The 25,346-nt window shown below is 46.1% G+C and overlaps 2 protein-coding genes across 8 annotated transcripts in view; one reads left to right on the plus strand and one right to left on the minus strand.

Annotated features, from left to right (window-relative positions):
* The first annotated feature begins 694 nt into the window (after positions 1 to 694).
* On the plus strand, positions 695 to 14,958 carry DDIAS (DNA damage induced apoptosis suppressor). 2 transcript variants are annotated; one of them, XM_081326897.1, is made up of 5 exons: positions 695 to 1,260; positions 5,616 to 5,741; positions 6,806 to 6,967; positions 10,921 to 11,038; positions 12,046 to 14,958. In XM_081326897.1, the coding sequence occupies exons 2-5, from the start codon at positions 5,632 to 5,634 to the stop codon at positions 14,032 to 14,034; spliced, it is 2,379 nt and encodes a 792-aa protein (XP_081183023.1). In that variant the 5' UTR covers positions 695 to 1,260; positions 5,616 to 5,631; the 3' UTR covers positions 14,035 to 14,958. The 2 variants fall into 2 exon arrangements, with proteins under 2 accessions (XP_081183023.1, XP_081183022.1); XM_081326896.1 differs by lacking the exon at positions 695 to 1,260 and having other exon boundaries at positions 5,188 to 5,741.
* Positions 14,959 to 15,326: 368 nt separating this feature from the next.
* RAB30 (RAB30, member RAS oncogene family) overlaps positions 15,327 to 25,346 on the minus strand; it is a 52,884-nt gene continuing 42,864 nt past the window's right edge. For all 6 annotated transcript variants that reach the window (XM_081327885.1, XM_081327887.1, XM_081327886.1 and 3 more), the window contains 2 exons: positions 18,639 to 18,822; positions 15,327 to 17,491 (listed from right to left, as the gene is read on the minus strand). In XM_081327885.1, the coding sequence (XP_081184011.1) occupies positions 17,241 to 17,491; positions 18,639 to 18,822 (435 nt within the window). In that variant the 3' untranslated portion in view covers positions 15,327 to 17,240. The remainder of the gene's footprint in view (positions 17,492 to 18,638; positions 18,823 to 25,346) is intronic.

Below are 25,346 nucleotides of genomic sequence, written 5' to 3' on the forward strand. Positions count from 1 at the left end.
TTCCTTTCCAACCTCCCCCCCTCCGGTCACCGCATCTTTCACAAAGCTGGTCGTGGTTGCCATGGCAGGTAGAAACGACGAAGCACGCCGATTGGGTAGAGAAGGGAGCGGTAGTGGGCGGGGCTGGGAAGATGGTTGAGTTGAGGCGGGAAGAAAAGGGGCGGGATTTTGAGCAGCTCCCCTCCGAGCTGCGCGCTGATTGGGAGAAAGGAGTTGCTGTCGTCACTTCCGTCCTGAACCTCGGGAAGGCTTCCTAAAGAAGCAGCGCTTCTGCTGGGAGATGTGATGCTATTCGGGCTACGGGTTTGCCTCGCTTTATATTCTCCTCAATAATTTTTATTTTGTTTTATTACTTATTTATTTATTTGGACTAGGACAGGGGTAGGCAACCTCGGCTCTTTTATGACTCATGGACTTCAACTCCCAGAATTCCTGAGTCAGCATAGCTGACTCAGGAATTCTGGGAATTGAAGTCCATGAGTCATAAAAGAGCCGAGGTTGCCTACCCCTGGACTAGGAAGTTGATCCTCAGCGATGGACGCTCCCTGGGCGACTTTGGGCCGGTCCCATTCAGCCCGACCTACCTCGCGGGGTTGTTGTTTTCTTAAACCTGGCCGGAGGGAATATTATGAAGGCTGCCTTGATCTGTCTTGTCTAAAAGGCGGGATATCCATTCACACCGACCGTACTTGTTCTAGGGCAGGGGGTCTTTATAAACTTGGCCCTTTTGTGACTCGGTGGACTTCAACTCCCAGAATTCCTCAGCCAGCGTGGCTGGCTGAGGAATTCTGGGAGTTGAAGTCCACCGAGTCACAAAAGGGCCGAGTTTGAAGAGCCCTTTCTAGGGTCTTTCAGACTGCTTGAAAGGTGGACCCTGCTTTCCATCATCCCCAGCCAGCACTTTTAATTCCAGTGTGGGGCAGCAGCTTTTCTCGTGACTAAAGGCCTCGCTGTTTTGGGAACACCTGGATGGAAACTTGTGGCAGGCAGAAACCCAACTGGTGCGGATTCCTGTTTCTAGAGGGAACCTGAATGAAGGTCGCTTTCTGGAAGGAGCGAGATTTCCCAGATTGCCAGCATTAAATGTTTGCTATTTTGTCTTTCAGGAAATTAGACTTTTTTTCTTGTCTTCCAGTGGACGGATTTAACTGGATTTCTTCAACTTGGCACGCTCCGGCTATGTTGGAGCCAACTTCTCTCACCCCCATTATTTAGGGAGAAAGGGAGTAGAACACCTTTTCCTCCACCTGGCAATTTCTGGTGAGCTATCCGTTCATTTTGTCTTTTTACCCCTCTCTGTATGTCCCTGAGGTACTGAAACAGTGATGCAGTTCGTTAAAACTTAACAGTGTTCTAGTTTACTGCAGTTGTTGTTGTTAGCTGCGAAGTCGTGTCCGACCCATTGCAACCCTATGGACAACGTTCCTCCAGGCCTTCCTGTCCTCTACCATCTTCTGGAGTCCATTTAAGCTCACGCCTACTGCTTCAGTGACTCCATCCAGCCACCTCATTCTCTGTCGTCCCCTTCTTCTCTTGCCCTCAACCTTTCCCAGCATTAGGCTCTTCTCCAGTGAGTCCTTCCTTCTCATGAGGTGGCCAAAGGATTTGAGTTTTAGCTTCAGGATCTGGCCGCCTAAAGAGCAGTCAGGGTTGATCTCCTCTAGGACTGACCGGTTTGAAGGCCTTGCAGTCCGAGGGACTCACAGGAGTCTTCTCCAGCACCATAGTTCAAAGGCCTCAATTCTTTGGAGCTCAGCCTTTCTTACGGTCCAACTTTCACAGCCATACAACTGGGAAGACCATAGCCTTGACTATATGCACTTTTGTTGGCAGGGTGATGTCTCTGCTTTTTAGTGTGCTGTGTAGATTTGCCATGGCTTTCCTCCCCAGGAGCAAGCATCTTTTAATTTCTTGGCTGCAGTCCCCATCTGCGGTGATCTTGGAGCCCAGGAAAATAAAATCTGTCACTACCTCCATTTCTTCCCCATCTGTTTGCCAGGAATTGAGAGGGCAGGATGCCATGATCTTCGTTTTCTTACTGCAGTTGAGGCGTTACCATTTCTTTTGTCTGGGCCAGAGTATCCCTCCTCTTATTGGCTTAGATGGGGAATGATATTTGATCTGGGTAAAGTTTCTTGATGAAGCAGTAGGCATTTAAGGAACAAACGGCGCAAGGGGAGGCTTTGCTGCTCTAACCTGGGGAAAAAAACCTAGTAGAATGAGGAAATGGCTGCAAAGCACCATTTAATTCAACCTGAATTGGTGCTTCTGCTGGAGTAATGGTGTCTGGTGGTAAATATCTATTACCTACCTCTACTGGTTTATTACGCTGATGTATGGTTAGGAGACAGATTCGGGGACTGTCAGATTGAGCTCCATATATTCCTGATCTCTCAGTATGTCTCCACCTGGTGGAACTACATCTAGCGTTGTTCAGGGCTGCATGGCTTGTTAGGGCATTTAGCTGTGTATCTCTTCAACTTCCAGGAATTGGAGACTCCTAGCTAAGGCAGTGTATGTGTTTTTTCCCTATTCTGCTCCACGATGAATTTCTTAAATGCTAAACCAGCTTCTTTCGTTGAAAGCAAAAGGAAGAAGGGGAAGGCAGAGGATGAAATAGCAACAGCACTTAGACTTATATTCCACTTCACAGTGTTTTACAGCCCTCTCTAAGCGGTTTACAGAGTCAGCATATTTGCCCCCAACAATTTGGATCCTCATTTTACCGATCTGGGAAGGATGGAAGGCTGAGTCAACTTTGAGCCGGCGAGAATCGAACTGCTGGCAGTCAGTAGAATTAGCCTGCAGTACTGTATTCTAACCACTGCACCATCGCGGCTGGTTAGATAGTGTCCTCAGTGTAACGAACGTGAATTTGGGGAAACTCCGGGAGACAGAGGAGGGCAGGAGGGGCATGGTACGCTGTGGGCCAAAGAACTGGACATTACTTAGCGGCTTCCTTTTAACTCCAAAAGAAGCTGGACTCCTAAGGCAGAAGAACTAGTCTAGGGCAATGTTGCTTTGCCTTGGAGTCTGCAGTGACACAAACTCTTCGAGTTCCAAGCAGGCATTTGCACCCTCCTTTGAGGCAGGGGAAGCAGGGATGAGTGAGTGCTGATGTCTTCCACAGTGGGAAAAGTTCTAGGCTTCAGAGTTAAAATGGAGTTAAAAGACTAGATCACAACTAGGAGGAGAGAGTAGTCCACGCAAAAAGATGCTTCTGTACTGTGGGTCAGGGATCTAATTTTCACGCAAGATTTTCTAGGCAGGCCTAAGTGTACCAGCTTCTACTTGAGTAGCGTGTGTGACACACATTGCCACAGAGATGAGCTATTTTCTGTGGTGCAATTGCACAAAACTCTATTGTGCATGATCGGAGTAAGCTAGAAAAGAACAGACCTACTCCAGACCTCAGCAACAAATGTCAAAGTTGACCAGGTTTATGATTGTCGTCTAATTCAGTCTACGTCTACTAATAAACTTACGACGGCACTTCAGCCCAAAATTTCCTTTGCTAAGCAAGACTGTTGTGAGTTTTCTTGCCACAGTTGTTAAGTGAATCACTGCAGTTGTTAAGTTAGTAAACACGGTTGTGAAGTGAATCTGGCTCCCCCATTGACTTTGCGTGAGCAGGGGGTTTGACTGGAAGGTCCCTTCCAGCTCTATTCTGATTGACCGATTGATTGAAGGTCGCAAAAAGTGATGACGCGACGGTGGGACACTGCAACCGTCATTAATCTGAGTCGGTTGGCTAAGCATCTGAATTTTTATTACATAACCCTGGGGATTGTTGCAGTGGCCATCGGTGTGAAAAACTGTCAAGTCATTTTTCTTCAGTGCTGTTCTAATGTTGAATGATGACTAAACGGATGGTTGTAAGTCGAGGACTCTCTGTATACGTATGGCTCACCAACCAGCATCCCAAGGGATAGTCTTTTTCCAGGACAGGTGGTGTAAAACCCTGATTTTGTGAAGCAATTCAGCTTCCTTAAAGTGAGTATTCCCAGACCTGCCCTGGGTGAGAATTGAGGGCTAGTCTCTTATGTTACTCTCTCGATCATGACCACTGACTCATTCACCAGAACTAGAACTTCTGGACTGATGCCATCTTAGAGGTGCATTCTGGAAGAGACCCATATGGCTTAATGGCTGTCTCTTGCAGCCACTAGGTAAGGTTCTGTTCTGTTCCAGCCTACTACCGGCCCTGCAGAAAAGCCAGGGACAACCCCTTTACAAAAGGCAACAGGCTGGAAGTACGCCCGCCAAATTTATTTACACAAAACAGATCCAAAACGGAGCAAACTGAGCAAAACAAAATACGAACCACTAAAACAGAAGCTGCTCAAACGGTTGCCTTCAGCAACCAGCACCTCCCACACGTTCCCCTTTTAAACAGTTCAAGGCGTGACTTCCCTCTGCCTCCTTCCGAGGTGCCCCATTGCCTTCCTCTGTTTACTCCTGATTGACTGCCTCCTGCGTCGGGCGTCCTTGAACAGGGCCAGCTGTGGGTCATCTTCACCCACGCTGTCAGGCTCACACAGCTGGGTCTGCGTAGTAACCAGATGAGAGGGGCCTGGCTGAGGGCTCTGCGGAGCCTCAGAACTGTCCTCTGCAGGCTCTCCAAAAAAACCCTCCTCCTCCTCCTCTGAATCGTCCGACCCAACTGCTGAACCCACAGGCTGACCCTGAATCACAACAGGTTCACACTGTCAAACCAAACTCCCCATCTGATTTTTATCTCCATCTGACCGCAGTTTGAGCTACAAGATGGTTATTCCCTTGTCCTCGAGCTCTCAACCCACCAGAGACCCCTGCGTTGCAAATCTTCTCATAAGGAAAAACTGTCTGGAGCGCTTGTGGGTGGTCTCCTGTTCTTTCCCTGACCAGAGAGGAATTACAAAGAGCCAGTATACACACACACTGTGACTCTTCATCCGACCGTAGTCATGGGGCTTTGCTGATTTCCGTTTACCGTTTCTTCTCCGGCATACTCCACACCATGTCAGTTTGCCAAGCTTGTGTGTTAAATGTTCAATCTACACTGCATAGTAAGATAGGCAATTAGACAAGATGGTGCGCCCCAAGACACTTGTAAAAAATTTGTCTCTTTTTCTTATTCATTCAATATATGGTGCATGCAGTATTATAAGATGCAAATTCACCCAGTGAGCTAGCCACCAACAAATATTTATTTATTATTTATTTATTTATTAAATTTGTATACCGCCCTTCTCCCGAAGGACTCAGGGTGGTGAACAGGGCAATACATATCAAAAACAAGATACAAAAATTAAAAACGATTAAACAAGATGCCCACGAATAATAGAAGGAGGACAATCAGAATAGAGCTGGAAGGGACCTTGGAGGTCTTCTAGTCCAGCCCCCTGCTCAAGCAGGAGACCCCTTATCATTTCAGACAAGTGGCTGTCCAGTCTCTTCTCAAAAACCTCAAGTGATGAAGCACCCACAATTTCTGGAGGCAAGCCTTTCCACTGGTTAATTGTCCTCACTGTCAGGTTTAATGTAGACGTTTGGTGTAATGTGTTTCTGGAGTCAGGAATATTTCCATTGTAGAATTCCATATTTGAAACTGAAATTGTGTTTTCTTTCGATAGATAATTGTGAAAGCACATGAATGGCGGACACTTCCTGGTTGCCTCTGTCATTTCCATCCAGAACAGCAGCTTTGTGTATCCATCATGTCACAGTTGTTTTTCCAGGCTATCCCTGCAGTTCAAACGGTATGCCCCATCTCAAGGATTGCAGGTAGTCCTCGGCTTACCGTCATTTGCTTAACGACCTTTCAAAGTTGCGACAGCACCAAAACCAAAGTGACTTTTCACCATTTTTCACCTTTACGCGGCATCCCCATGGACTCGTGATCAAAAATTTGGATGCTTGGCACCTGATTCGTATTTTATGATCATTGCAGTGTCCCGGAATCGTGTGGTCACGTTTTGCGACCACCTGACTAGCAAAGTCAACAGGAAAGCCAGATTCGCTTTACAACCGTGTTACTAAACTTAACAGCTATATTGATTTACCTAACAACTGTGGCAAGAAGAAAGGTCATAAAATGGGACAAAAGTCGCTTGACAAATGTTTCACTTGGCAGTAGAAATTTTGGGCTAAATTGTGGTCCTAAGTTGAGGACTACCTGTAGTAAATGGGAGAGAAAAAAATACCTTAACTGATATAATCAGCTATGAGATGACAAGTAGGACAGCTTATTGTAGTATGTAATCTATCTCTTTTCCATGTTATGGCAAATAAAACACCCAAGCCTTTAGCTACTATAACTGTCATAAATATGAGTCAGTTGCCAAGGGTCCGAATTTTGGTCACATGACCATGGGGATGCTGAAATGGTCGTAAGTGTGAAAAATGGTCATAGGTCACTCTCTTCAGTGCTGTTGTAACTCCGAACAGTCACTCAATAAACTTGTTAGTTGTGGACTACCTGTGTTGTGGCTGTACATTCGAGGACTTCTTGCAGGTGTCATTCAACTGTACCAGCTGTCAGCTGCCACTTTATCCTTGTTTGTGCTTCGCTGCTATGCAGTGACAGACTGCCAGGCACGCTGGCTGAGGAATTCTGGGAGTTGGAAGTCCACAAGTCATAAAATGGGCCAGGTTTGAAGAGCCCTGATATACCCTTTTCAAGAAAATGGAGCCCAGGTTCGTTTCTAGCCAGAGGCTTCAGTTGTGGCAGGCCAGGACGTCACAGTAGGCCTACTGCAAAGAGTGAGACTTTTCACTGTGATCCTACAACATCTGAATCCCTTTGTCGTCTTTCTTTTGTCAGATACAATTGCCAGAAGTGTGGTTGTTCAGGTGACACCAAAGAAGCTAACTACAGATACCGGCTTTCGCTGGAGGTTGCCGACACACATGATGTTTTTGAGGTCACAGTATTTGGAAGCTGCTTAGATGCCTATTTTGGAGTTACAGCAAAGGGTCTGCAAAGGTAAAGAAAGGAGAAGCACGAGCTTGCTTCCTTCCCTCCGTTTGACTGATTTAATTATATCTCTCAGAACAGTTGCTGTTCAGTTTGCTGCCTGGATACCAAGCTGGTAGATATTAATAATGGCAATTAAATTTGCGGAGCTGTAAAAAGTGTGGTGAGGCCAGCGTATTAATTGGAGAAACGGTCTCAACTTGGGTCTAAAAACTCTTCGAGATCACATTTCCCTGAATTCATGATTAACCTCGGGAAAAATTATTCCTCACCTTTCTCTTCTCTTTATAAGAACGTTGGGCTATGTTCGTTAACGCCAATTGCTCTATATTAAAAGAAAATATAGATGTTGGAGTTTTGTGCAGAACATTTAAATTCTGAACAGAAAATGAGTTAACAGGCAGGTAACCGGGTTTGCTTTGTTTTTGCTTTTTTTGAACAGCGTAAGGTTGTCTGATTTATTTAAAATCAGACTTCAGCTCAACCCTGACAAGACTGAGTGGCTGTGCATTCCGGCATCCCGGGACATTCCAAAGGTTCCATCTCTTTCTATGGGGGGTGAGCTCTTACCCCCCGTGGATAGGGCTCGCAACTTGGGAGTCCTTCTAGATTCACGGCTTACTTTGGAAGAGCATATAGTGGCCGTGACTAGGGGGGCTTTCGCCCAGGTTCGCCTGGTGCGCCAGTTGCGGCCCTATCTGAACCGGGATGCCCTGTGTACAGTCACTCATGCGCTCGTGACCTCTCGCCTTGACTACTGTAATGCTCTCTACATGGGGCTTCCCTTGAAGACCACTCGGAGGCTCCAACTGGTACAGAATGCGGCCGCGAGAGTTGTCTTGGGAGTTTCCCGGTACTCCCATGTTACACCTTTGCTCCGCGAGCTGCATTGGTTACCAGTTGTCTTTCGGGTGAGGTTCAAGGTGTTGGTCACGATCTTTAAGGCCCTACATGGCATGGGTCCGGGTTACCTCAGGGACCACCTGCTGCCGGCATCGACTCCCCTCCGCCCTGTGCGTTCCCACAGAGAGGGCCTCCTCAGGGTGCCGCCAGTCAGGGAATGTCGACTGGTGGCCCCCAGGGGGAGGGCCTTCTCTGTGGGGGCTCCGGCTTTATGGAATCAATTGCCGGTGGAGCTCCGGATGGCACCAGACCTTCGAACTTTCCGTCGGGGCCTGAAGACCCATCTGTTCGAATTAGCTGGTCTGGCCTGATGGGGGATTATGGGCTTTTAATTGTTTTTAATCTGTACTTCTGTTTTAATTGGGCATGGATTTAATTCTTTTTAATTTTTGTATAGTGTTTCTTATGTATGCCCTGTGAACCGCCCTGAGTCCCACCAAGGAGAAGGGCGGTATATAAATCAAATAAACTAAACTAAACTAAACTAAAATATTTGGCAGATTTGATCATTACTGTGTCAGAGAGCTGAGCAAGTGATAAGGAATAAAGGTGTTTTTTTTTGAGAATGTTGCCAGAAGCCAGTAAATGTTCTCTTCCTATCTTATTGCAACCTAGGGCTCCCACAGCCTTTGTGCTTTACTCACAAGTAAAATGGGGGGAAAAAGCGTGTGTGTGTGTGGGAAATTCCATAAGGTAAAGGTAAAGGTTCCCCCGCACATGCGTGCTAGTCGTCTCCAACTCTAAGGGCCGGTGCTCATCTCGGTTTCAAAGCCGAAGAGCCAGAGCTTGTCCAAGGACGTCTCCGTGGTCATGTGGCCGGCATGAGTAGACGCCAGAGGCGCACCGAACGCTGTTACCTTCCCACCGGAGTGGTCCCTATTTTTCTACTTGCATTTTTACGTGCTTTCGAACTGCTAGGTTGGCAGAAGCTGGGACGAGTAACAGGCGCTCACTCTGTTATGCGGCACTCGGGATTCGACCCGCCAGACTGCCGACCTTCTGATCGACAAGCTCAGCGTCCTAACCCACTGAGCCACCGCGTCCCTTTTGGAAATTCCATACCGTCCACCTTTTGGCCCTGTGCTTTTCAGATGTGTGACTATGAGAATCCACACTCCCCTCCTTTGGCTGATAGACTACAGGGAGTCCTTGTTTAACATGCATTTACTGTGCATGTACAGAGAGCTTAAATAACAGAGACAATAAGGCACTAATCAGTTGGCACAGAAAATAGTTCTAATGTTTTCCTATTCTTCTAGACAACAGACAGGCCTTGGAACAGATGTTATTTTTGTACCAATTTGTGGCTTGGAAAAAAAAAACCTTGCCAATTCCATTTTAAACTGAGGCTGGGGGTAGATATGTAATCCCATTCATTTCCAGCCTTTCCTATAGCAGCTTCTGCTTTTTCCTTTCTAAAGGAAAAGAGAGATATTATTTCTGACTAGTGAAAGAGACTCGGCTGTCGCTTTCATAACAAACTGTATGCTTCTGCTTGGACTGGAAAATATGTGTACAAGTGGTCCTCACCTTACAGCCATTCTTTTATGAGCGTCGGAAGGTACAATTAAAACGCTTTTATTTGATTTCTCTACATTCTGGAGGCCACGGGTCCCTGTTGTTGTTTTTTAATACAAACGCCTCCATTAATTAATACTTGAATTGAGCAAGAGAAACTTTGACGTCGTTGCTCCTGCTATGTTTTTGAATGAAATCCATTGGAACTTTTGCAGCATGATCCCTTTGAAAGGGTTTGTTCCATTCTTTGGGCAGTTGTTTCGTGAGATTTTATGAGACATAATAATAATAATAATAAGTTGGAAGGGACCTTGGAGGTCATCTAGTCCAACCCCCTGCTCAGGCAGGAAACCCTATACCATTTCAGACAAATGGCTGTCCAGTCTCTTCTTAAAAACTTCCAGTGTTGGAGCATTCACCACATCTGGAGGCAGGTTGTTCCACTGGTTCATTGTTCTAACTGTCAGGAAGTTTCTCCTGATGATGAGACCAAGCAAGGAAGAGACTGTCCACAGTCCCTGGAATAATTCATGGTCAATGGAAGATGGGAGAAATCAGACCAGGATCCTTTTCACATAAGCGTAGCCAGCTGGCCTGGTCTGATGGGATGGGGTTGGGTTTTTATAAATAGTTCTAATTTTAATATGTATTAATTATTATGGGCATAATGGTTTAATTGCTTTTAATTTTTGTATTCGGTTTTTTACTATGTATTGCCCTGTTCACCGCCCTGAGTCCTTCGGGAGAAGGGCGGTATACAAATTAAATTATTAAATTAAATTATTAAATATGTAAATCAACCAGTGGTTCATGGACAGGCTAGTTGCTTATGTCAGAAGGAAACTGTTGTGAAGTTCAGTGGTATAGGATTTCCTGCCTGAGCAGGGGGTTGGACTAGAAGACCTCCAAGGTCCCTTCCAACTCTGTTGTTATGTTATTCAATGTCCCAGGGTCATGTGATCATCACTGGCGACCATCTGACAGGCAAAGTCAATGGAGGAAGCCAGATTCACTTAACAACTGTGTGGCTCAATTAACAACTACAGTGATTCACTTTACAACGGTGGCAAGAAAGGTCATTAAACTCACTTAGCTATCTTGCTTACCCAACGGAAAATTTAGGCTCAATTGTAAGTCGAGGACTACCTGTATAGTGTGTCTGACAACAGTTGTCAGTTCCCATGTTGAGAAGGCAATTTCAGTTTAATTGACAACATGATTTCCATGTTTGTGGTCACACATGAGAGAGATACCAGTTAAACCATCTGGAAGGATTTATAACTCTGCAGATAAGTGATTTATCAGCAAAAGAGGAATTCAGCCAGAAAGCAGAAATCTCTTGCTTTATTTATTGTGTCCCTCAGAATCCTGAATTCAGCATCTTTTAGGCTGGATTTTTAAAGGGCTTGTGGGAGATGTTCACAAGCAATGTGAAACATTTTATCGAAAGGCAGGTCTGTTTGCTTCCCTTCCTGGGTATAATTTTTTTAAAGTGCTGGGAGAGTGCTATTAAATTAGAAATTAAATTATCTTCCGTCAAGGTACATCGAAGAACTGAACCGAGAAGCAGGAGAGGACGAAAACGATGCCGTGCTTGGCGTAGTGTTTCGTGCCGTTGAAACTTGCTTTGCTGGGAAGAAGTTTGTCTTCAGAATTAAGGTGACGGTTCTGCTTGGAATAAATCTTTTCGGAAACGTGCAATTTAAGCATGAAGGATCATTTGCTTTGTTGGGGAAAGCTTCTCGGTGTGCAGGCTCAGGTTTCTGGTTTAAATTATGAGCAGCCTCATAATTGCCATCTGACAGCCTGAAATAACAGTTCCAGTCACTGGAACATTGATTCTATCTTGATCCCGGTGCACGTTCTCATGTTTATAATGTTGAGTCTCAAGTTGTACAAGACTATAATCCCCATGCACAACTGCTAAATGCTATAAGCCCTCTCCAGGGATCTACAACACAACAATCTGTGGACACCTGGACATCCACATTCCTCCAAATAGCAGCGCCTATTAACTCCCCAGATTAAATAGCACTTAGCAGTAGCATTTAGACTTATATACCGCTTCACGTTGCTTTTACAACCCTGTATCAGCGGTTTACAAAGTCAGCATATTTGCCCCCCCCAAAAAAACCTGGCTCCTCATTTTACTGACCTCAGAAGGATGGAAGGCTGAGTCAACTTTGAGCCAGTGAGGATCGAACTGCTGGCAATCGGCAGTCAGCAAAATTAGCCTGCAATACCGCGTTCTAGCCACTGTGCCACCACCGCTCATAAATACATTTTTTTTAAAAAATAGTTTCTAAATACATTTTTAAAAGAAAAGAAAAGAGGGTGGAAGTTCATAAGGACACCAACTTTTCAGCTGATTTCACGGGGTTTGAGTCTCCATGAGCAAGTAGGCGGCAATATAAATTTCCCAAATAAATAAGTAAATAAAGGCAACTTCCTTTTACTCTGGGTCTAGAACTGTAGCTAAGGGGTTTCCTATGTCTAGTTTAAACCAGCCAGCTTCAAATAATTAACAGTTTGAAGTTGGCTGACGCAGACAACATGATAAAACAAGTTTCTGAATCCTCTCTGGTCTGGTGGGAAAGCAGAGCCCAGACCTAGAAATGTAATTTAATAAATAAATAACCGAGAGAACAAATTTCGTTTCTTTGCAGAGTTCTGACAAGCCCAGTGTGGCTGGCTTATTGCAAAATGGCTGCCAAACGGAGAGAGGCACCAAAACTCTCATCGCCTGTGAAATGTTTGTACCCCATCCTGAGCTTGTGGGCTACACCGTTATCCACTATATGGAGCAGCAGCGATGTTCTCAGTTAAAGCAGAGGCAGGGGGCTTTACGGCTTCCGGATCACGTCACAGCATCTGATCATCCGAGTAGGGAACTAAAGAGCCTGCATCTCTTTGATGATTGGGATGCGCCTCCATCCCATCACGGAAACGATTTTTCAACCTTCTGGCCTGACTCGTTCGGACTAAGTTGGTCGTCCGCTTCATCAGAAAACGCAGAACATTCTGCAGCTTTAGTTTCACGCCAGGCTACCTCGGAGCAGCAGAAATGCCAAGGTGGATCTGTTACATCAGCGAGACACTTGGTTTACAACCTCAGGGGCCAAAACTCGACGCAGGATAAAGGATACGCACAAGAAGACAAGAAGTCTTGTTCGTATCCTTCTCCGCCAAGTGTCACCACTAAGGTCGAATCGGGAAGTGAATCTTCCATGAGAAGAAAAGGCGGCGATCCGCTAGAAAGCCCCTTAGCCTTGGAGCAGAAAAATTCTTCATGCAAAATTAGCATCCAGTCCAGCTATGGGCTAAGAAATCCACAGCCCCCTTGGCCCCACCAGAGACCTAAGGGACGCCTTGCTTCCACATCTTCTCCTGATGCTACGGGAGGTGTAACCTCTCAAGAAGCCTCGTCTGAAGGCTTAACTGAATTTCTTGCCAAACTCGACAATCCCAGCTGCACTGCTGACCTGCCAAACGGTCAAGAGCAGCGTCCTGCCTCAGGCCTGTGTGAAAAATCAGCCAAAGATAAAGGGAACACGCTGCTGGCGGAAGAACAAGACAATTCTTTGAGAGGGAGGGTTGTCTACTGTTCCCCACTGGTGGGTTCCAGTTGCCCCAAGGCTAATTTTGATGCTTCGGCAGATCTCTTTGACGTTAGTGCCAGGGGATCAACAAAAAACACTTCAGCAATGTTACCCGGGCCCCAAATCGTCACGCCGTGGGCTGGTGCCCTGACCCCCAACTCTATAAGATCAGAATTCAGGGCAAGGCAAGGTAAGGTAAACGGTGGCTGGAGTAATTCTAACTACGGGTCATCATTCCATGATGCAGTGCGTGTCTCAGCCCCCAGAACAAGCACTCCGATTGCTGGATTGTTCTTCAAGTCAGAATGCAGCCTTGTAGGTACCCTGGATTTCACTCCTGATCCCCACTCCCTTCTCCTCGCAAGGCCTTATCCAGACAGCCTCCTTGCAGGGAAAGGATCCATTCTAAGTGATTTGCCCCCAAGTAAACTGCCTCGGGGCAAGGCCAAGTGTAAAAGGTCTAGGCTCCCCTTTAAAAACCCTTTAGTAAAACAGCTCATCAGCACGTTCTCCACGTTTACAAGGTCAAGCAGCGCAGAAGCTGGCACGGTCAATCCATGTGGACCTCCGGAGTTATTTACGAGTCGCCTCTTGGCCAAAGGGCTACTGTCCGAAGGTGATGGCCAAGAATGGAGTCCTCAGTCAGAGAAAATTCAAGATCGGGATGTAAAATTGTGGAGGAGGAGGAGGAGGAAGAAATTGGTCAAGTTTCACAGCCATTCTCAAGTGACAGAGGATTCTCCTCTTTTTGAAAAGCAAGGAGGATCCGTGAGTCCAAGCCGTCTTTCCAGATTAGCGAAGGTCAGGCTTCTTCCTAACAAGCAACCACCAGAAGAAGCTGGCATTGAGGGCCAGCCTACCCGTCAACAGACCAGGATGCTTAGTCCGCCAGTCACCGAATCATTTGACAAACCATCTTTTGTAGACCTCTGCAGATCAAAGCTGTTTCCCAGCCCTTCCCCCGTGCCTCATGTTGCCGACTGGTCTTCCGAACTCTTCTCGGGTCAGGACGACCTGCCCAACGAGGAGGCCACCGTATCGCAGCCAACCTGTTGAAGGCCCATTTCATTTTGAAACACGACCTTTTGGTCACAGTTGTGCTTTGAGCACAGCTTCAGTAGTCGTAAAATTGGGGCCGAGGGCAGCAAAAGCTTGGTGTTTTGTTTTGTTTTGAATTATACTGTACATAGCCAGATTTTGCTCCTATTCCGTCTGATCATTCTAAAGAATGGAATACGAGCACTGAAGGACTCTTTCCTAGAAAGTTAATGGTAGTTATGACAAGGTGTTTCCCTTGGCTTCTGTGATCATGATTTTGGGACCTTCCCCGCCAGCTTCCATAAGCAAAGTCGTTGGGGAAGCCAGCGGGAAGTCAGATGCTGCAGTCACGTGAGATCCTCACTTAATGACCCACCCATTGTTTAGCAATGGCAACCAGGATTTCTGGAACTGCCACCACTAAGCAACACGGCCACACTGTTTTGTTTGACTTAAAAGTGTGTTGCTTAATGGCAGACTTGCTACTTCCAACTAGAGTAGTTAAACAAGAACTGCCTTTTATTTGTCTACTGACATTTTAAATTTTGATACTGTAAATTGCTGGAAGTCCTTTCAGACTATGGCTATATATAAGCACTGTATATCAAAGCAATAAATCTGTGGACAGGTTTGTAGACGTTCTTGATTAATCACATCTTGGAAGGAGCTTTCAGAGCACGTAAATCTGTGGTCCCATGAAGGCCAACCGCCATCTTTCCCTTCAACAGTGCAAGTCATATTTTAGCCCTAAAACTCTATTCAGGTAGTCTTCGACGTACAACTATTCATTTAGTGACTGGCCAAAGTTACCACAGCACTGAAAAAAGTGACCTACAACTGTTTTTCACACGATCGCTGTAGCTAGTGATCGTGTGATCAAAATTCAGAGGCTTGGCAACTGGCATGTACTTAATGACGGTTGCAGTGTCCAGGGGTCAGGCAATCCCCTTTGGCCACCTTCTGACAGTCAAAGTCAGTGGGGGAAAGCCAGATTCACTTAACAACCGTGTTACTAACTTAACTGCAAGGATTCACTGCAGTGGCAAGAAAGGCCATAAAACGAGGCAAAACTCACTCATCAATTGTCTTGCTTACAAAGGGAAGATTTGGGCTCAATTATGGTTGCAAGTCGAAGTCTGCCTGTACATGCGATTGGAGATTTCTTCTCTTTATCTGTTCATTAATAAATGAACGTGGGAAGCCGCGTTCTACATCTGAAAGGCAGGATAACTCCCATGATTTTTAGAGCAGTAATGTTGGGATTTTGGAAGGGAAAAAAAAACACCTGCACTTTTAAAACGTCAGCTTTATTCTCAAAAAGGCTAAAGTTTTAGCAGCTTTATTTTAATGCAAAAGGGGACATCAGTTATAGTTTGAGCACAACTCTAGCCCCCCCACAAACATCATCCTGTGCTAGCCGGCGCTCTAGAATTTATGACACCACTGCTTTTACTGGAGGCCACCTCTTCTTTGCATGCCATGTCAAAACCCTATTTGCTTCTTCCAATTACCCAAATGAAGTGATGCTAAATACAGAACAGCCATTTTAATACTAATCTTAATAACCCCTCGTTGAGTCCATTGCCTTCCAGGCAGTTTCTCTGCCTCTTCAAGGTCTACAAGTGAAGCACCGACAATGGAGTAAATCTGCATTGACTCCTTCGGTTTGACATTTTGAGTGCTGAATTTGCAAACTCCTACGGTAAGACTTGTGTATCGTCCTTCCACACAACACCGAGGCCTCGGCTCAAGGGTACTGCCTAAACCGCTCTTTGCATATGTGCACCAGCGTACAACACATGAGCACGCACGCCCACACGTAAGTGAAGCCCAAGTACCGCAAAACAACGCATCTCCCAGTGACTGTGGAGCCTCGATAAAGCTGTCTAAAAGATTTAGAACATGCTATTTTTCTCCCCTCAACCATATAGAAAAACCCTTTTGAAATTGTACACAGCCTTTCCAACAAGACGGCAAATTCCAGAGCTGGTGCTACTGTTCTAGTTAAAAGCAGGATTCAGCTGTTACAGGCTACCCGCTATGGTGAACAGCTCATTTCTAGAGGGGCTTTTGAGACCTTCCTACGGAGAAACACAGAACATTGACGCCCAATTCCTGAAATGCACTGACAGTAATTACATTTGTGCATAGGTATAACCCCAACCTCAAACAAGTGCACCTGAAGTCCAGGATCCAGCATTTCTCACAAAAAGAAGCCATTTGGGCTAAGTCCAGGATAGGGGGAGTGGCGTTGACAATACTTCACTAGCTCTTTTCTGCAAGGAACGAAGTAGAAGCTCCACCGTAGGGCAAAAACGGTAGACAACGTTGAGAGGCGAGGTTTCAGAACACTTACTTGATCCAGAGGTGGTGACGCAGGGATGACAGCGGCCAACTTTTAAATTCGTAACGTGGCTGTCTACTTGGAACAAGCACTGCCAGGCTGGTTTGAAACGACCAAAAAGCTGCTGTGCTTATGGTCAATACTTTTACCCCCAAGGACATTACCTTCTGACTGTGGGGAAACACAGCAAGCTGACCACAGCTGAAATTTAGCTTCGGGAATACAAGAACAAAAAAAAAGGGGGGGGGAAGCAGCCATCCAATCTCAACCCTGCTGATTACAAACTACCAACATAATCCCTTTTTAATTTCCATGTTTATCGAAATGCCAGAACAGATGCATTAATACTTAGGGGTTGTTGTGTTGTTGTTTTTTTAAAAAAAATCACATATGCACGCAACACACACACTTGGCGGAGTTTGCGCCGAACAAAACGGCATTCCGGGTCATGGTTTATATACAAGTGTTGTCAACTTAGTTGGCAACCCAGAGCCATTTTGTAAACGCTGCTCTCCAATTTCCTTCCGTAAAGGCGTGAAAAGGTCTTGTGTGGGCACAATTCATCCTGAATTTCCAAGGGAAAAGGGTCCCAGATGCTTCCAAGAAGTGAAAACCATGACCTGACCAGCTGCTACCTCTAGCACCTTTTTGAATCCTAATTCTCCTCCGGATTTCGGGGCTCCAGGGTGGGGGATGTGTTAAAAATGAAAAAAAAAAGGATTATATTTTAGGCTGACCCTGCAGACAAATGACCAGCCTGGCATGCTTCATGATCTGGCGTCTGACTATCTCCACCAGTCAGATCGGGTCATGGCAGCCTTTGCCTCCAAGAGAGAGGCCTGACGAAGGAGCGGTCATAACTCTTGGGGTTCAAATGCGGTCAGTTAAAATTGCAACAAGTCAAATAGCTGATACTTTTCCCTTCGCCCGGCAAGGGGGACTCCGCATTGTTCATTAGGGTGTTCTGCCTCGCTTCGCTGATCAGCCGACAAGCCAAGTCCAAAAACAGTTTTTCCACGTTATCGGATTCTTTTGCGGACGTCTCCAGATAATACATATCCTGGGCTCGGGAAAACTCTTCAGCTCTTTGTTGGGAGACTTCTCGCTTATCAGATAAATCAATCTTGTTTCCTAGAGGACCAAACGGGAGAATGAATGAATGAATGAACCTTTATTGTCACAAGTACAACCATGTATACATTGAGATTGGCTGAGCCTCCCTTCGTGCCCCCACCCCCAACTCACAGTGACAACAAACCCTCCATCTTGTTACACCATGTGAGCTAATTGCACAACACACCGGCCTCGCAAGTCAATCATGCATAAAGTTTATAAAATTATTTCCCGTTCAAGAGTCTAACAGCCCATGGATAAAAGCTGTTCTTCAGCCTGTTGGTACGGCTGGCTATATTCCTATATCTCCTACCCGATGGTAGGAGAGTAAAGAGATACTGTCCAGGGTGTGAGTCATCCCTGAGAATTTTCCTCACTCTTCCAAGGCAGCAAGCCCTGGCGATGTCATACAGTGGTGTCAGGGGACAGCCCACAATGTCTTGTGCTGTGCTCACCACCCTCTGTAATGCTTTCCTATCCGCGGCTGTCAGACCAGCATACCAAACCACAATACAGTACAAGAGGACGCTCTCTATAGTAGACCGGTAAAAGAGGGTCATTATCCGTTGTTCTACCCTGTTCTTCCGCAAGACCCTGAGAAACTGAAGTCTCTGTTGGGCCTTTCTGGCCACCTGGGTTGTATTAACTTTCCAGGTCAGATCTTCGCAGAGGTAGACTCCCAGAAATTTAAAGGAGGAAACTCTCTCCTTTAAACAGAAAATATTAGGATCGAGAAAGTCACGAAGCCAACAACTGAACAAAGGATCTGCAAAGAGTAGTGATTTTATTGAGCTGGATATCAACTATGTAAGGGGTGGGGGGTGAAGATGGACCCGCCCTAGCCATTCACAGGGAATATCTAATGCTTATGCAGATTGTTGCTTTAATCTGGCAAGATGCAGATGACCAGGCTGAGTCTGAGGGCGGGGGGTCAAGCGCGTCATCAGTTTGGAATCCCTTTGCGCTCACAAGAGACCTAACTCCAGCCCACCGTGAATTCCATCGTTTTTTATCTACCACCACAACTGTTAGTAGTTCAGATTCTTGTTGAGAACGTTAGCGTGCAATAAACCTGAAGTCATTTGAGCCGCCTTGCTTGCTGCTTCCTGATTTATTGCGCCTGACCAGGTCCCCGGCATCGAATAGACATGCCAACGTTTCTTACCAACTAGGACGGTGATGACCTTATTGCTGGCATATTGTTCAATTTCCCGTAGCCATTCGGAGAGGCATCGGAAGGATTCTTCGCAGGTGATGTCATAGGTCAGGATCAACGCGTTGGCACTGCGATAATAGCTCTGCGTAATGGAACGAAATCTTTCTTGCCCCGCCGTGTCCCAGATCTGCAGCTTTTGTTTTCCGCACAACAGGGAAGAGGAGAAAGGGAAAACAAAAGGGTTGGGGAAAGGAAAAAAGAATGAATGCGTTAGCACTGACCCCACCAAAACCTGTGACCTCGCGTCTTTCCCAGTCCACAAATCCTCCAGGTGTTCCCATCCATATCAGGTGTCCGCCTCTATTTCTTTCAAAAGTTTTAAATTGGAAAAAAAGAAAAGTATAACATGCAAAAAAAGAAGCAAAGAAAAAAGAAAGGGAAAAGTATGGATAAAGGAGAACGTTTGTAGTTCAGGGTTGAAATGAGACATCCTCTCTGGGCTTGACTGTTTCTTTCTGCAGACGTTTCATTACCCAACTAGGTAACATCATCAGTGCTAGAAGGGTTATTAGCACTGATGATGTCACCTAGTCAGGAAATGAAATATCTGCAAGTAAACAACCAAGCTCAGAGAGCACAAAGGTCCTCACAGTCAGCCTATCCTCCCGCCAAAACATTTATTGGCATTCAAAGCAAGTGACACGCCAACTTTAAGGTTTATTCTCCAAAGGTTTTAGCTGGATGAACTCTGCCTTCTTTTATCTGGCCTCTCTCTCTCTCTCTTTTTTTTTTTTGGCCTTTTTTTTTAAATGTACTAGTGCTGATTTTGCCTGTTGTTTGTTTGACCGAATTTTAATAACGTGTTTTTCATGTTTTGGAAAGGGAAAAGTTTAAGTATACAATGAATTCAGCAAATCCCCAGATTAAAGTCACCAGAGCTACGGGCCAATACAATTAATAAATGAGAGCAAAAGCCAACTACTTAAAAGGAAGCTTTGTTATGGAGCCTTGTTTAAAGTAATGTATACAGTACGTGCAAAGTATTTTTCTTCCTAAGCAAACAGAAGATTGCCTTTCCTTTTAAACAATGAATATTGTTCTCTGACCATTTGCCTCCCATTTAATGTACCTATATTAAAATTGCAGTATTTGCTATTTTACAGAACATTCCTCTGTGTCTTATCATGGCCTCTCAACTATAAATTACACAGGACCGTAGACTAAATCAATGGAGCGGTAGACAGACTGACTACTAATACCCAACATCTAAGCTGGATACACAACAAATTCTAATAATATATCCTCATCTTTTAACCCAGAAGTGAGGAACTATGATCCCTATATGACTCGTGGACTTCAACTCCCAGAATTCCTGAGACAGCAGGGGGGAACTATGGCTCCTTCAGGACTTGTGGACTTCAACTCCCAGAATTCCTCACCAGCGTGAGGGAACTATGGCCCCTTCAGGACTAGTGGACTTCAACTCCCAGAATTCCTGAGACAGCATGGGGGAACTATATGGCCCCTTCATGACTGGTGGACTTCAACTCCCAGAATTTCTGAGACAGCATGAGGGAACTATGGCCTCTTTATGACCGGTGGACTTCAGCTCCCAGAATTCCTGAGCCAGGATGGTTGGCTCAGGAATTCTGGGAGTTGAAGTCCACCGTTCATAAAGGGGCCATAGTTCTCCACTCCTGTTTTAACCGGATGTATTCTTTGCCAACCTGCCAGCTTATTCCATCAGCCATGCCCACTTTTTAGATACCCCATTCGCTTCCTTACTCCCAGCTTCCTATGTTCCTTTTACTATGATCACCTCCATTTTGTGCCTAGGGAGACACTGCAGTTTTAACAGGATAGGCAGGTAGTCCTCGACATACAGCCGTCACTGAGCCAGGAATTAAGGTCCTATAAGCCATGCTGGTTGTTAAGTAGATTCAACACGTGGCCCTACCCGATTTTGCAACCTTCCTGGCTGTGTGATTAAAAGAATCACCACAATCAATAAGCAAAGGCCCTAGTTAAGCAAAGGTGGAAATGCATTAAGAGGATCTGCAAAAGGCCCTTTTTCCCCCCTGGAAATCAGAAGACAACACGAGTATCTGGGAGGGGAAAAATGTCATAAATCACGGTCAAATGATCACAGAATGCAAATGCGATCACATGACAGTGGAGGAAGATGCCCCAGACAACAAAACTTTAAATCTGGGTAATAGGTAACCCTGGGTAAGTGTGTGGTAACTTCAAATAATTGCTAAGCAACCAGTCGTAAGTCGAAGACTACCATCGAATCTTTGGATCTGGGTCATAAGCAACCCTGGGGAGGTCTGGGGCAGCATCAAATGGTTGCTAAGTAATCAGTCGCAAACCGAGGACTACCACCAAACCTCTGGGTCTGGGTCACACGTAGCCCTCGGGAGGTCTGGGGCAACTTCAAATTGTTGCTATGCAACCAGTTGTAAACCGAGGACTACCATCAAAACTCTGGGTCTGGGTCACATGTAGCCCTGAGGAGGTCTGCGGCAACTTCAAATGGTTGCTACGCAACTAGCCGTAAACTGAGGACTACCATCGAAGCTCTGAATCTGGGTCACACATAACCCTGGGGAGGTCTATGGTAACTTCAAACGGTTGCTAAGCAACCAATTGTAATTCGAGGATTACCTCTACTCTTTCACCAGCCTATTAAGAGTTTCCTTAATTTAGGGCTTTCTAGAGCCAGCTGTTACCCCTTTTTCTTATCTTTCTGGACTCATAGTGGTACTAATCCCATCTCTGTTTTACAAGTAGTCCCTGGTTTACAACCGTTCATTTAGTGACCGCTCAAAATTACAGTGGCACTAGAAAAAGTCACCAATGACCGTTTTCCACATTTATGACCTTTGCAGCATCCCCATGGTCACGTGGTCAAAATTCAGACACCCGGCAACTGACTCCTATTTACGACGGCTGCATATGGTCACGGGATCCCCTTTTGCGACCTTCTGACAAGCAAAGTCAATGGGGGAAGCCAGATTCGTTTAACAACCGTGTGACTAACTTAACCACTGCAGTGACTCACTTAACAAAGGTGGCTAGGAAAGGTCGTAAAAGGGAGCCAAATTCACTTGACAACCATTTTGCTTAGCGAGAGAAATTTTGGGTTCCCTGGTGGTCTACCTGTATGCCCCCAGCTTTGCTTTATTTTTTTAACTTTTATTTATTTTGTTTATTGTTTATTAATATCCCACCTTTAGGGTTTTTTACGAATAGCTCAAAGTGGCGAACACACACAACAGAGTACTCCTTCTTCCTCCTACTTTTTTTTCCCCCACAACAACCACCCCGTGAGGTGATTTGGACTGAGAGAAAGAGAGAGAGAGACACACTGACGGGCCCCAAAGTCATCCAGCTGGCTTTCGGGACTAAGGCGGGATTTGAACTCACGACCCTCGTGACTTAACCTCCTAGACCAGGGGGTCCTCAACCTGGGCAACTTTTAAGACTTGTGGACTTCAATTCTGGGAGTTGGAAGTCCACAAGTTCTTAAAAGTTGCCCAGGTTGAAGGGCCCCTGGTCTAGACCAAACGGGCTCTCTCTTTTGCTAACGTAGATCGTGATTGCACAATTGCCCCCATTAACTTGGAATTCAAACCAGATAAAAATGTTGTTTTGAATGCCCTTTCAGCAATTCTGGCTGAGCAGAGAAGACTTGTTATTTCAGCTTTGCTGGTGAAAAGTGCTGAGTGCAGCCCTTGGCTTTTTAGCAAGAGAACCATAAACAACTCAAGCCAAACTCCTATTCCTACCGAAGGAAAAACAACCACAGATGCTCAAATTGCACGCTGAGCCAAGCCTAGCCGAAACCATCCTGAAGTCAGCAGTTAATGGGTCTTCTGCTTAAGGAAGCCTACCCAAAACTGGTCCCTTCCAGATGCTTTTGGGACTGGGGTGGGGGGGTGGGGGGGTGGGGGGACAAGCTTGGGGAGGGAAAGAATTGGCTCCTTCTGTTACGCTCCCAAAATCATCACAGCGGCTGACATTGTTGTGATTCAGGGTCAGCCTGTGGGTTCGGCAGTTGGGTCGGACGACTCAGAGGAGGAGGAGGGGAGTGTTGAAGAGCTTGCTGAGGGGGTTGGACAGCTTGATGAGAGCCCTCAGCCAGGCCCCTCCCACCTGGTCACGACGCAGACCCAGCTGTATGAGCCTGACAGCGTGGATGAAGATGACCCACAGCTGGCCCTGTTCAAGGACGCCCGACGCAGGAGGCAGTCAATCAGGAGTAAACAGAGGAAGGCAATGGGGCTCCTCGGAAGGAGGCAGAGAGAAGCCACGCCCTGAACTGTATATAAGGGGGAATGCGTGGGAGGGCTGGTTTGCTGAAGGCAACCGCTTGAAAAGCTCCTGTTTCTTGGTTTGTGTCTTGTTCTATTTGTTTTTGTAACAATAAATTTGGCAGGCGTAATTCCAGCCTCTTGCCTTCTTGTAAAAGGGGTTGTCCCTGCTTTTTCTGCAGGGCCGGTAGCAGGCTGGTACAGAACAGACATTAGTTAGAAGGAACAAAACTCCCCTCGCTTGTAATCTTAAAGGACACAAGACCAAAAGAAACGAGGAAGAACGAAAAGAACACGCACTTTCTGAAGATCAGTTTTGAAAATGGCAAAGTTCTGAAAATCATCGGCTTGAAAGGGCCAAGAGAACAAAGCAACAATCTCCAGCGCTTCTTCTTTTTTTTCCTTCCTTCCTTCCCTTTTTCTCCTTCCTTCCTTCTTTTTCCTCCCTTCCCTTGTTTCCTTCCTTCCTTCTTCTTCCTTTTTTCCTTCCTTCCTTTCCTTCCTGTTTCCTTCCTTTTTCTCTTTTCTTCCTTCCTTCCTTCCTTCCTTCCTTCCTTCCTTCCTTCCTTCCTTCCTTCCTTCCTTCCTTCCTTCCTTCCACGTCCTTCCTCCCTTTTCCTTTCCAGTGTTTATTATTTTAACAAATAACTCAAGGTGGCAAACACACCCAACACCCCTTCCTCCTCTGATTTTTCCCACACCAGCAACCCTGTGAGGTAGATGGGATTGAGAGAGTGTGGCCCAAGGCCACCCAGCTGACTTTCACGGCTAAGGTGGGACTTGAACTCATGGCCTACCCACTCTCTATCCTTGGCCCTCAATCACTAGATCAAACTGACTTCATTAACAAGAGAAGAATGGCTTGATGTAACCCCATTCTTGAGACCCCCTCCTCCAGAAGCCGTGGTCAAACCTTGAGGAGCAAATAACCCAAAACCTACTATATATAAAGCCTGCTTTTTTTTCCTATGTGAAACTTGGTCTCTGGGACCGTTTTATATTTCAATCTTTTTTTTTGGGGGGGGGGACTTTGTTTTCTTGTTTTGGGACGAACCCCCCCCCCCCCAATGGTGTGGGGAGTGTGTGAACGGATTTCCAGAAAACATTGCAGACTACAGGGACCATTTGGGCTTCAGTTTGAGATGCAGACAGCACAGACTCATTGTTCTGTACCAGCCTGCTACCGGCCCTGCAGAAAAGGCAGGGACAAACCCCTTTTACAAGAAGGCAAGAGGCTGGAATTACGCCTGCCAAATTTATTACCACAAAAACAAACGGAACAAGACAAACCAAGAAACAGGAGCTTTAAGAAACATGAACTATCCAAGCGGTTGCCTTCAGCAAACCAGCCCTCCCACACATTCCCCTTATATAGAGTTCAGGGCATGGCTTCTCTCTGCCTCCTTCCGAGGAGCCCCATTGCCTTCCTCTGTTTACTCCTAATTGACTGCCTCCTGCGTCGGGCGTCCTTGAACAGGGCCAGCTGTGGGTCATCTTCATCCACGCTGTCAGGCTCACACAGCTGGGTCTCCGTGGTGACCAAGTGGGAGAGGCCTGGCTGAGGGCTCTCATCAGCAAGATCTTCAACCCCCTCAGCAAGGTCTTCAACACCCCCCCTCCTCCTCTGAGTCGTCCGACCCAACTGCCGAACCCACAGGCTGACCCTGAATCACAACACTCATCCCCAACAGCCTGCGTGCCTGTCTTCAACATTTATTTATTTATTTATTACATTTTTATACCGCCCTTCTCCCGAAGGACTCAGGGCCGTGTACAGGGCAATAAATATAAAAAACGGAATACAAAAGTTAAAAAACGATTAAATATTATGCCCAAGTTTAAAACAATAATTAAAAAACATATTAAAACCCCAACATTGAAGGGACCCAGGGCAGAACACATCCTGCAACCAAGAAAGCTTGGGCTTCTCAGGTGACCCTGAGGTCACAGATAAACCTCCAAGTAGCCTCAATGACTCTGAAACAGACATGTCAAACTTGCGACGTCACGTGACGTCGCATCGGAGCTTTTTCCCCATTGCCGGCAATGGGCTGGGCACGGTTTCGTCGTGACGCGTCCGGCCCGCGGGCTGGCAGTTTGACACCCCTGCTCCCAAAGGATGCAAATGACCAGCTCTCTGCAAGGAATACTGTATAACTCCTTCCATACTTTCCCCTCCAGTCAGAGCGGAAGAAGCTTCTTGGATGAGAAGCGAAATGTCTTCAAAGGAAAACAAGAAATGTCCAGTTGCCTCCTGAAAAAAACTCCTTTGGGGACAATGGATGGAAACCAATCAAGGAGAGAAGCAACCTGGAACTGAGGAGAAATTTCCTGACAGTGAGGACAATTAATCAGTGGAAGGATCCTAGATTGCCTCCAAAAGTTGTAGGTGCTCCATCAC

The sequence above is a fragment of the Vipera berus genome (assembly GCF_964194415.1).
Source record: "Vipera berus genome assembly, chromosome: 4".
NCBI classification, from domain to species: Eukaryota; Metazoa; Chordata; class Lepidosauria; order Squamata; family Viperidae; genus Vipera; species Vipera berus.

What these genes read in the sequence shown, in the direction of transcription:
- DDIAS (XM_081326897.1), top strand. Translation starts at nt 5,632, where the DNA reads ATGAATGGCGGACACTTCCTGGTTGCCTCTGTCATTTCCATCCAGAAC. An exon ending in CTATCCCTGCAGTTCAAACG is followed by an intron (nt 5,742 to 6,805) that starts GTATGCCCCATC and finishes TTCTTTTGTCAG; the next exon opens with ATACAATTGCCAGAAGTGTG. An exon ending in AGTTTGTCTTCAGAATTAAG is followed by an intron (nt 11,039 to 12,045) that starts GTGACGGTTCTG and finishes GTTTCTTTGCAG; the next exon opens with AGTTCTGACAAGCCCAGTGT.